The 12964-nt window shown below is 34.9% G+C and overlaps 1 protein-coding gene across 2 annotated transcripts in view; it reads left to right on the top strand.

Moving 5' to 3' along the window:
- The window catches only part of KANSL1L (KAT8 regulatory NSL complex subunit 1 like), a 102465-nt gene that overhangs the window by 49936 nt on the left and 39565 nt on the right, over positions 1 to 12964 (top strand). For both annotated transcript variants that reach the window (XM_080670600.1, XM_080670599.1), the window contains exon 6: positions 9997 to 10201. In XM_080670600.1, the coding sequence (XP_080526726.1) occupies positions 9997 to 10201 (205 nt within the window). The remainder of the gene's footprint in view (positions 1 to 9996; positions 10202 to 12964) is intronic.

The raw sequence follows: 12964 nt of genomic DNA, 5'->3' as shown, positions 1-12964 counted from the left end.
ACATAGAACTTCCTGTCTAATATAATTTTAAGAAGTACTTAAGGTCAGTTTTTAAATATTCTAATGAACCTTTCTCACAATGTCTACAGCAAATTCTCTTGGTTAATTATTTTCCAGGGCACCTGTTTGTCCACTTGTTATTCATTGATTCCCAGCTCCCATCTCTCATTTAGTGGCAGTATCTGCCAAAAGTCAGAATTGTTGTTTTTTGGCTTTGTTAATCTTGGCAGCAGGGTCTGAGATGAGTCACCAGGAACTGAGCAACTGAAAAAATTGTCTTCGAACAAATGAAGCATTACATTTTACCATCATAGAAATAGTTATTGGTTTTTAGATCTCATACTCTAAAATAATGATAGAATGTTGTAAATGGATCCTTGTTTACCCCAAGGGGTATTATCTCTGAGAAAGTGAATTTCTACTTGAAATAATGTCTAGATTTTTATTGTTGCTGCTGCTGTTTGTTTTGCTTTAATGAGTCCCAGAATATGATATGAAATTAAATTTCAGTGAATCACTGCCATGCTATTTATTTCCACTAATGGCAATTATCGCACGAAATGCAGCCATTCTTTCTAATTGGGTATCCTAATTGAAAAACTGCAGTTAAACTGGCAAACTAATCACATATAAAGTAATTATTTTACCCTCATAATATTTTATAGTCACTTCTCAGTTATGATAAAATATCATTTATTAGCAGCCCATTCCAGGTTGAAATTTTCAACATAATTTTGTGACTATGAATGACATTAGTGATTGTATTAGAGATGTGCAGAACATCAGTAAGAAAACAAAACATTCCCTGCTGTATTTTTAAAGTAATGGCAATAGGAAAAAATTGCTTTCCTTATTTTACCTCTATTAATATAAGTCTAAAACCTAATGTTTTAGGGAATGTTTAAATAAATGTATATAGGGAATGTTGTATAACCACTGGATGGAATGTCATGTAGCTATTAAAAAATTAGTGTATAGAAAGTATGTAACATATGCAAAAATGCTTATTTTAAATGTTAAGGGAGAAAATCAGGATAACAAAATAATTGACAATATAATTTCATAGAAAAAAAGACTTGAAGGTTATAAATAAAAATTTTAATGAAAGCTATATTTGTTTAGATGATGGGATTTTGAAAAATATTTTAGCTTTCATTGTTTTCAACTTTATTCCAAATTTTCTTTTAAAATGAAAGATACTAATTAGTAAATCAGAAAGTCTTAATTTAAAGCTATTTAAATCTCATATGTCAGAAAACAGCTCAGAGATTATAATGAAGAATCTGAACTGTATATCACTCAAACTACATATTAGAAATATTTGGCAAACTTTACATCTCAATTCTCAGGAAAATATAGCTGTCATATTGGCTTCTTGCAAAGTCCCAATTAAAATTAAGTTAAGAGCCAGAGGTCAGAATAGCAGATAGCAATGTAATAGTGCTTCTCTTTTTCTCTCTGCCTTTTATTAAGGAAAACTTTGACATATAGAACGTGTAGTGAAGTGAATCCATATATTCCCAGCATTTACGATTTTCAAGACTTAGCTAACTCATTTCAGCAATTTCCCTTCTTGACACATTTTTTTCTAGGGACTTTTAAAAAGCAAATTCTATTGTTATTTTAAGTATAAATACTTTGTATGTTTCTTTGATAAGCTTTTTAAACTTATCATGTTATCATATACTTATTACTCTTACAGAAGAGCCATAATGAGTCACTGTCATGAAATTATGTTCATATTTTTTCATTTGCCTCAAACTCATCTTTTTATGGTTATGTTTCTGAAGTTTCTTATTCTCGAATAACATTTTAATAATATATTTATTAGAAGTCCCTAATATAAAAAAGACTTAAGTTTTAGATGACATTTTTTGTTTTTGTGTTTGTTTTTTAAATATAAAGAGTACAAGCTCATTGTAGAAAAACTAGAAAATTCACAAAATACTAAGAAAAAGTGGAAATCACTTATATTCCTTAGTATATATTTTCTTGCTGTTTTTATACATTATTTTTTATAATTGAGATCTATTGGAAGCACTTTTGTACCTTATTTCAATAAAATGATATCTGAAGCTTTTTATACTTAAAATATTTATTTTCTATTTTAATGGCTGCATTAAGATGCACCTTAAATTTTTAGAATAAGTATGTGCCTTAATTTTTTTAAAGCGACCACATCTAATTTAGAATGCCATTTTATAGTATACTTTAATACATTTAATTATTGCTAGAGTTGAAGAGACTTATATTTTTGAGTAAGGGCCTAGTTCCCCTACTTATACCCAAGGTAGGTAAATGGCCTGGCCAAGGCACTGTTTTCTTTATACCAGATAATGCCTGGATATTGAGAGAGGTGTTTATTTTTGCCATTTGGATGATAAGTAATGCCCCTAGAGGGCCATTTTAGTAAGGTTATATAAGGCCAATTTTATATATTTCTTTAAAGTTGTTTACTGTCATCCTAAATATCAGTGAGTTACCTGAGTGTGTGATGCATTTATTTCTTTAAACACTATCAAGAAAAGCATGTAGTGGAGAAACCAAGATGGCGGCATAGGTAAACACCTAAACTGCTGCCTTGCACAACAATTTCAAAACTACAACTAAAAGACAGAACGGACACCATCCAGAACCACAGGAAAGCAGGCTGAGTGAAAATTCTACAACTAGAAGGAAAGAGAAAAGCTCACAGAGAATTGGAGGTACGGCAAAGGGGCTTTGTGTGCGCAGAGAGGAAGGGCGGCTGAGAGCCTGGCTGACTTTCTCTGGCGGAAGGGGGATGGAAGCCTCCGACCGCACTGAACCCCAGTTCTGACTGCACTGAACCCCAGTTCCGGGCGAACCCCTGGGGACCCACGCTCTTACGGGGGGAGTCTGGACTCTCGGGCGGAGACTCGAGCTGGGAAAGGCAGAAGTCTGAAGGCGCACGCGGCCAGTGCGCACAAAGGCTGCGGAGGTTACCACAGGCTTTCCCTAGTGGGAGGGAGTCAGAGGATCCTGACTGCACTGAGCCCCAGTTCTGACTGCAGTGAACCCCAGTTCCAGGCGAGCCCCTGGGGACCCACGCTCTTGTGGGGGGAGTCTGGACTCTCGGGTGGAGACTCGGGAGCCGGGGAAGGCGGAGGACTGAAAGTGCGCACGCGCACTCACGCCAGTGCGCACAAAGGCTGCGGAAGTTGCCACAGGCTTTCCCTAGTGGAAGGGAGTCAGAGGATTCTGACTGCACTGAGCCCCAGTTCTGACTGCAGTGAACCCCAGTTCCAGGCGAGCCCCTGGGGACCCACGCTCTTGTAGGGGGAGTCTGGACTCGGGCGGAGACTCGGGAGCCGGGGAAGGCGGAGGACTGAAAGCGCGCTCGCGCCAGTGCGCACAAAGGCTGCAGAGGTTGCCACAGGCTTTCCCTAGTGGAAGGGAGTCAGAGGCTCCTGACGGCACTGAGCCCCAGTTCTGACTGCAGTGAACCCCAGTTCCAGGCGAGCCCCTGGGGACCCACGCTCTTGTGGGGGGAGTCTGGACTCTCAGGCGGAGACTCGAGCTGGGGAAGGCGGAGGACTGAAAGCGCACATGCGCGCAAGGGCAAGGCTGACAGGAAGCCAAGACTGAGACTCCACCCCATCCAAGATGAGCACAGAGGCTATTGCAATTTGGCAAGTCTAATCCTATAAGGCTGTCTCCAGCACCGAACTTCTCCCAGCATAGACACAGCTGATCCTTACAGCCAACTGGCCCGGAGGTCAATTCTTCCCAGTGATACCAACAACAATAAAGACTTAATTACAACAAGGCTGTACACACAGTCCACAAAGGGGTGCACCAAGAGTGTCCACCTTAGGTTAACTGGGGAAGCAGACCCACTGGGCCATATTGGAAACCTAGCACAAATATCTACCTTACCAACTCAGGGAATCAGTGAAAATGCGGGGTCAAAGAATCACATCACAAACGAAAGAAATGGAGGAAAACAAACGACTGGATATAGAATTCAAAACCACGGTTATAAGACTTTTTAAGAATATCCTAGAAAAGGCCGATAAATATAACAAGACCCTCGAAGATATGAAAAAGGACCAACTAGAAATTAAACATACACTGACTGAAATAAAAAATATTATACAGAGACCCAGAAACAGAATAGAGGAACACAAGAATCAAGTCAACGAATTGAAATACAAAGAAGCAAAAAACACTCAACTGAAAAAGCAAAAAGCAAAAAAAAAAATCCAAAAAGTTGAAGATAATGTAAGAAGACTCTGGGACAACTTCAAGCGTACCAACATCAGAATTATGGGGGTGCCAGAAGAAGAGAGAGAGCAAGATAATGAAAACCTATTTGAAGAAATAATGACCGAAAACTTCCCCCACCTGGTGAAAGAAATAGACTTACAAGTCCAGGAAGCCCACAGAACCCCAAACAAAAGGAATCCAAAGAGGACCACACCAAGACACATCATAATTAAAATGCCAAGAGCAAAAGACAAAGAGAGAATATTAAAAGCAGCAAGAGAAAAACAGTTAATTACCTACAAGGGAGCACCCATACGACTGTCAGCTGACTTCTCAACAGAAACTATGCAGGCCAGACGGGAGTGGCAAGAAATTTTCAATGTGATGAATAGCAAGAACCTACAACCAAGATTACTCTACCCAGCAAAGCTATCATTCAGAATTGAAGGGCAGATAAAGAGCTTCACAGATAAGAAAAAGCTGAAGGAGTTCATCACCACCAAACCAGTATTATATGAAATGCTGAAAGGTATTCTTAAAGAAGAGGAAGAAGAAAAAAGTAAAGAGAAAAATTATGAACAACAAATACATATCTATCAACAAGCGAACCTAAAAATCAAGTGAATTAAAAACCTGAGGAGCAGAATAATCTGGTGAATATAATAGAATCAGGGGCATAGAAAGGGAGTGGACTGATAATTCTCAGGGGGAAAGGGGTATGGGGGGTTCATGAAGAGAATGGACAAAAATCATACACCTATGGATGAGGACAGTGGGGGGGAGGTAAGGGCAGAAGGTGGGGTGGGAAATGGGTGGAGGGGAGCTATGGGGGGAAAAAGGAGAAATAATTGTAATAATCTGAATAAAGATTTATTTAAAAAAAAAAGAAAAAGAAAAGCATGTAGTAAATTCAGGACTTTGGGTACTAGGGAAAAAGTTGCTGCCTACCTTAGTTGGTATGGGTTGAATTCATCAAAGAACTCCAGCTGGTGAAAAGGAGAGACTTGAAATAGAGATTGCAGATTATGGAAAAACAATATTCTTAGGTGTGTATTTTTATGGATATATTAGTTTCGTAGGGCTATTTTAACAAATTGCCACTAACAGATTGGTTTAAAATAACAAATATTTATTCTTTCACAGTGCTGAAGGCTAGATGGTCAAAATCAAGGTGTTAGGTAGGGCCATGCTCTCTGAAGGTTGTAGGGAAGATCTCTTCCTTGTCTTTTCCAATGGTTATTGGCATTCTTCCCTGGTGGGTCTCCGTTTTGTCTTTGTGTTTCTTCTGACAAGGATATCAGTGACTTGATTTAGCCCCCCCTAACTAGTATGACCTCATCTTTTCAAATAAGGTCACATTTTGAATTTCCTGGTGGATGTAAATTTTGTGAGTACACTATTCATAGCACTATGGTGGGTGTGGGTATTTGTGTGTATGAGTGTATGGGAAACTGGGGTGGGGTATATCATGATCTTTGTTAATGCACATTCTAATTCTCTTTTCCATGATTGATTTCTGCTTCTTTTTAAGTGTGTTTAACATGAGAATAGGTGAATGTGGAGAAAATGTTAAAACACTGGCCTAAATCAATGTTTTTAAATTCTGTGTTAAATACTTACTCTCTACTATTCCTTGGGAATAAAAACAATTTTATGAAATATTTTCTATCTTTTTAGGGTATAGCATTCTAACTTTATAACCAGGTTCAAAAGTTTCTTATTTACTAAAGGTATTTGAGCAGAGCATTATTATATTTATTACAGTCCTTCTAAGAACACAGTTTGATTTAAGCAAAGGTTATTAAATACTTGAATAATTTACTATGAAAAATTCTAGACTTTCACTGATTTTAAAAAAAAGACTTGGAATTAGACTGTCTTTCCACATCTATCCACCATTACCACTACCATGAAGATGACACCAAGAAGTTACCTAATACGTATCTCCATATACCTGTATCTTTAGATTACTTCATTTATTAATTATGATCGAAGTACATAATATTTGCAGAAATTGATTGTAGTAGTGATTTATAGTAAAATATTAGGTAAGAAATTAATTGGCTAGCTTCTGGGCCTTTGGTTCCTATAGTAATAAGCATATTTTAAAAAATTTACATGAAGTTTTCTATTTATACTCTGTAAAAACAATTTGAATGCCTATTGTTATCATTCATAAATACCTTAACTGCCAAGATTTTCTGGTATTGTAATAGAAAATCAGTGATTTCAGAAAGTCATTAAATGACTTAGAGAAATTTAACAGGGTTAATAAAACATGAACTCAGGACTTTGTGATTATTTTTTTAGATGAAGCTCTCAGTTTTGACTTTTTCCATCTGACTTATTTCACTTAGCTTTATAATCTCCAGATCCATCCATATTGTTGCAAATGGCAGTATTTCATTTTTTCTAATGGCTGAGTGGTATTCCATTGTATATATGTACCACATCTTTATCCAATCATCCATTGAAGGACACTTTGGTTATTTCCATGTCTTGGCCACCATGAGTAATGCTGCAGTAAAGACAGGAGTATACATATCTTTATAAATCAATGTTTTAAAGATTTCATATAGGTATCCAAAAGAAGGCTTGCTGGGTCATATGGTAGCTCTGTTCTTATTTTTTTGAGATACCTCCATATTGTTTTCCATGGTGGCTGTACCGGTTTACATTCCCATCATCAATGTATGAGGATTCGTTTTTCTTTACCATCTCTCCAGTACTTGTTATTTCTTGTCTTGTTGATAATAGCCATTCTAACAGATGTGATGTGGTATATCATTGTGGTTTTGATTTGCATTTCCCTGATAGCTAGTAAAGTTGAACATCTTTTTATATATCAGTTGGCCATTTGTATGTCTTCTTGGGGAAAGTGTTTGTTCAGGTCTTCTGCCCATTTTTAAATTGGATTGTTTGGGGTTTTTTGGTGTTAAATTATATGAGTTCTTTATATATATTTGGATATTATCCACTTATTGGAGGTATTGTTTGCAAATATTTTCTCCCATTCAGTTCATTGCCTTTTTATTTTGTTGGCAAAAGCTTTTTAGTTTTGATATAGTCCCATTAATTTACTATTGCTTTTACTTCCCTTGCCTTTGAGGTCAAAATTCATAACATCTTCTCTAAGACCAAGATCCATAAGTTTAGTACTATATTTTCTTCTTTGTAGATTATTGTTTTAAGTCTTACATTTAAGTCGTTGATCTATTTCAAGTTCATTTTTATAGATGATGACAGATAGCAGTCTAGGTTCATTCTTTTGCGTGTGGCTTTCCAATTTTCCCAGCACCATTTATTGAAGAGGCTTTCTTTTCTCTATAGTATGTTTTTGGTTCCTTTGTCAAAATTATTTGCCCATATACATGTGAGTTTATTTCTAGTCTCTCAATTCTGTTCCGTTGTTCTGTTACCTGTGTTTCTGTCAGTACCGTGTGTTTTGATTATTGTCACTTTGTGATATAATTTAGCAATATTTCCAGTGTGATACTCCAGCTTTGTTCTTTATTTTCTTTTTTCCCTCAAGGTTGCTTTTGCCATTCAAGGTCTTTTGTGGTTCCATAGAAATCTGATGATTTTTTGGTTCTGCTTCTTTTAAAAATGCCTTTGGGATTTTGATGGGGTTGCACTAAACCTGTTTATTGCTTTGGGTAATATGGCCATTTTTAACTATGTTGATTCATTCAAACCATGAAGACAGACTATCTTTCCATTCCTTTGTGTCTTTTTTGGTTTCTTTTAATAATGTTTTGTAATTTTCAGTGTATGGGTTGAGAAGGGTCACTTTCGATGACACTTTATAAGAAAAGTGTTAGTGTCATCCTAGAATGAATTGTCTGCAGCTTGGAACATACTTAAATCAAGAAAAAGAATAAAACTAAACTTTTTTTCCTATGATAATGTTAGCTACCTTAGAAAGTTGAAAATACGACATTTAGTGACACAAATGACAAGCTTTTCTTTAAATCAGCTTGTGAGCCTCTAGCCAGTGCAAAAGCTTATGCTATCACTCAAAGAGGAGTTGGTGGCTCACCTTCTTTAGCACTAAGCCTCCTGTGGCAAGGGGGAAACTAAGGCTCATCAACAATGAAAGAGTTGTAAATAGAAGAGTTAACTGCTTGAGGCTCCTAGAATAAGAGCTCTTCGCTCTTTCAAGTATCCAGTATAATCTTCCTAAAGTTGTTTCTAACTTGCTGGACAAAGAATCTTTTTTAGTGTTGGATCTATGCCCACCTTCCTGGATCCTAGCTCTATGACTTGATCACCTCTGATACCAACTACCGGCTGAAACCTCTCTTCTTCCTGACCTTGACTTACTTCTGTGCCAGCCACCTGCCCTGCCCAGTGCCTAACTTGATAGAAGGCTATCATCTACTCCTTCTGGTTACCCTTGACATGAGAGCCCAGTTCCATAGATGATTTCTCAAAAGCAAACTCTTACTTAGCAGTGATGCACTTAAAATTTTCCGTAGTAAGACATGTATTTCACATAAAGTAACATCAGGATATATTGAACCTGTTAATTTGAGAGTAGCATTATATGTTAAGTCTTTCTCAGATAGATCTTTAGAGTGGTTATAAACTGGGACTTAAAACATTATTGACTAGCGCTCTCTGCAGACTCAAGTTAATACTTTTGAAGTGAAATAGTTATTATAGGCTCTTTTTCCTATACTGGCCTGGCCAATAGTGCATAATCAATTATGTATTTGTTGAATGTATGATAGTTGCTAAATCCATATTTAATTATTTTCTTGGGTTTCACCAACATAAGCCATTTAGGTACCTTTGTTTTTGGTTTCTTATTTATGTGTCAATCATTCTTCAATTACTTGTTTTATTTACAAGCTAATAGAATATTTTATAGTAACTAGAAATTTGATTTAAAACCAGTGATATTGCTATAGGGAAACCATATCTTACATTTACCATTAAATATTGATTCTATTTGAACCAAATAGCACATTTAGAACTTATTGATTAGAACTTATATATAGCAGATTCACTTGTTGATTTTAGAGTACTACATTGACTAGCTTCTATCTATATCAGTAAGGTTGAAATTGGTATGTTGTAGTACCTGAAAAGCTTAATTATTTTATATATATGTACTGCTATAAAGGAAGTTAAATTTGCATGGTATAAACATTAACTTCCTCCTGAGGTTCTGAGCTTTAAAATATTTACAATGTTTAAAAATTAATATGAAGAATAATCATAAAATTAATATGCTTTTTAAATGTACTTTGTGTGATCTGTTTCATTATTTTATAGTTATGACTTCTGTATCATCAGAAGTTTAAAAAATTCCTAAATATAGTAGGATTGCATTTTTGTTTCAAAATTCACTGAAATTGTATGTAGTACTTAAGAGCAACTAATGCAGTGATGAGATGAGCGCTATTTTAAACTTAAAATCCTATGTAATTTCACCCATATGCAAAAATCATTAGATTTAAATAGTTACAACACTATGTAACATACATGAAGTACTGGTGAACCCATGTGAGCATTTCTAACCTATGGGATATTTGTTTTGCAGGAGAAAATAGAAGTAGAAATTATTTCCACAACTTGAATATGTAATTCCCCATTCATATAGATTCTTTCACCAATTGTTACCACAAAGTTGGCTAAAATTAATACTCTTCTGTCATAATAGATTAAGGCAATTTACATTTAGTTTTCTTTGTCTTTTTTGTTTGTTTGTTTGTTTGTTTTGTTTTATTCCCTCCATTCCCCAATTATTTCATGGCATTTCAGTACTTCAGAGAATTTAGATGAGCTCTCTTCCTCGAGTAGCTGGTTACTTAACCAGAAGCACAGTAAGAAAAGGAGAAAAGACAGGACAAGATTGAAATCTCCATCCTTGACTGTCATGAGTACAGCAGCTCGAACAAGGCCACTTCAGAGTTTCCACAAAAGAAAACTCTACAGATTGAGCCCTACTTTGTATTGGACTCCACAGGTAAGTTTGCCTTTAGGAAGCATGAACAAAGATTTTACCATCAATATGTTTCATGTACAAGAGGATATGGATTGTGCACTGTTATTTAGAATAATTATATCTAGAAAGTTTTAAATATATAGTTTATAAGTGACATAATAGGTATTGACAGTATATTAATGGGATTTAATAATTTTTAAACATAGCAATGTATTTTGAAATTTCTCACATCCCCATTTTTTAAAATTCACTACTAAAACTAATTTGAAGGAAAATTACATATCAAGATTATTTTTTAAATTTTACTGGTAAAGGTAATAAGGAAACCCAAGTGTACTGCATATTTGTCTTTCCTTAGTAAAGAAAAATAAAATCTTTACAACTGTCAGTTATTTTGGATTAAATGGCATTGCTGTCTATTTAGGTTTGGTAATTGTTAACCCTGGTGAGCATTCCATTTCCTTTTTCTAGACTGACTGTAAACAGTGAAATTTTTATGTTCATGCATACACTTTTTACAAATAAAATATACTTCATTAAAAACATCTGGCCATTGTGGCTCAGTTGCTTGGGCGTCGTTCATGCATCGAAGGCTTGCTGGCTCAATTCCTGGTCAGGGCTCCATCTCCTGTTGGGCGTGTTCAGGAGGCAGCCAGTTGATGTCCCACTCTCATATTGATGTTTCTCTTTTTCTCTCCTTCTCTCTTACCCTCTTTCTAAACATTATAAAATATGTTTTTTAAAAGCATTCATTTTGAAAAACATAGTTTTCATTTGTTAGCAAAATGTTAGTGATAAAGAAATTTGCCTTGATGCTGTCACTTAATATTGTTTCTAATGACTACATTAAGTGTTCAAAATGTATTTGTATAAAAATCAAGATGCTTTGTTTCATTAGTTAGTAACCAGTTATAAATATGGCTTTGTAGGCTCCAATTATAAATAGGAATGTGGATTCTGACAAATTGGTTTTTATTAATAGATTGATTTTTACCATTTATTATTAGTATGCTCCACCAATTTGAAAATATTTGTTTTATTTCAGAATTTACAAATGGGAATATATTTTTATTTAATGATCTTATATATTAAGTCATTTTAATGTTTTTTATTTACAGTTGCTATAAGCAATAGGTAAATAGCATTTTTGAAATTGATTTTGTAGTTACAAATAGAATTGTCTATCTACAATATTTTACATGTGAATATGCCATAATATATGGACTGGAAAGAATCTGAATAATTTAGGGAATTTGCTAGATGTTATTAAAATATGTATGTGTGTATGTGTGCCTTGATAATGTAAAAATTGGGTAAGAAAGGTGTGAACAAATTTAAAACTTCTAGCAAAAAAAGGAACAAGTATAAGATTATTATTACTAGTAGACCATGTAACTTATGTATTTCAGTCACAGTGCTAAGAATTTTCAATACATTGTTTTATTTAATCCTCAAACATTTAACTATGGATTATTATTAATCCCTCCTTTACATGCAGAAATTGAGTTTTAGGGAGATTAAGTAGCTTGCCCAAGGTCACACAGTTAGTAAGCAATAAGTCTGATTTCAAGACCATGTTCTTACCCATTACATTAATAACAACAAAAACAAACCAAATCTTTTGTGTACTAGAAATCAGTAAAGACAGTATATGTTTGGGTTGGGCTTTGTCTGGTCAAAGGTACTAAGAAATGCATCTTAAAAGATTGGCAAAGATAAACAGAATTTTGACAAGGTATGCGGGAAATAAAGCATTTTTAAATGAGTAATTGAAACAGAGATGAAAAATACTGATGGAAAATAGCAAATGCCCCCACCCAGAAATTATCCTAAAATTGCCAGGTTAATATTTATTTACCTTTCTAAACGTAATAAATGTAATTTCTCTCAGGAAGCCTTCTTTGATATTCCCACTATGGGGTATATATTGATTTAACACCCTGTATTGTTATTATACATTCTTTTATTATAATCATTTATTTTTATCTTTTCATTACATTTAACTTTTTAGAGGAAAGGGATGTACATTTCTAAAGCTACAGGGTCTTGAACAGTAACTACAGACAGTCCTTGGGTTACGTCGGACTCGACGTACGTTGTTTCGTGGTTACATCGCCATCTCCCATTTATTTAAAAAAAAAAAGTTCTGTCATTTCGATGTATGTACATATGTGCTTTATGTTTGTTATTATTTATTTACCACAAGTAAAGGTCAGGAATTGGTATCTTTCTTTTAATTTTTTTTTACTGTTTCACTTCATTACTGCTGTGTATGTGCTCCTTGTGAGTGACGTAGGTGGGTTCCGACTTACGGCGAAAATCGCGTTACGTCGCACCGTAGGAACATATCTCCGACGTAACCTAAGGACCTACTGTACCCAATAGTATATGCTCAACAAGTAATTGTTTAATATGAGAAAGAATTAATGTAGTAGGACATAGGAAGATATTTAAAAGGTAATGGAGAGTGAGAATTTATGAGTACGTGTGTTTATGTGCTTGTGTTACCTAAATTTGCCTTGTGAAAGGGTCCAGAACAGTAATGCCCAATAGAACTTTCTGTAATGCTGGAAATGTTCTATAAATATTGGTGCTGTCTTATATGGTAGCTATTAAATACATGTCGTTATTGAGCACATGAAATGTGGCTAGTTAGTACAACCAAGAAACTGGATTTTTAATTTATTTTTTTAAATTTTGATTTAAATAGCCACAGGTGCATAATAGCTACCAAATTTGATATGACAGGTCCAGACTCAAACTACCCTAATAGCAGTGAGTACT

This window comes from Plecotus auritus (genome assembly GCF_963455305.1).
Source record: "Plecotus auritus genome assembly, chromosome: 5".
Classification (NCBI taxonomy): domain Eukaryota; kingdom Metazoa; phylum Chordata; class Mammalia; order Chiroptera; family Vespertilionidae; genus Plecotus; species Plecotus auritus.
This window is presented reverse-complemented; position numbering and strand designations above follow the sequence as displayed.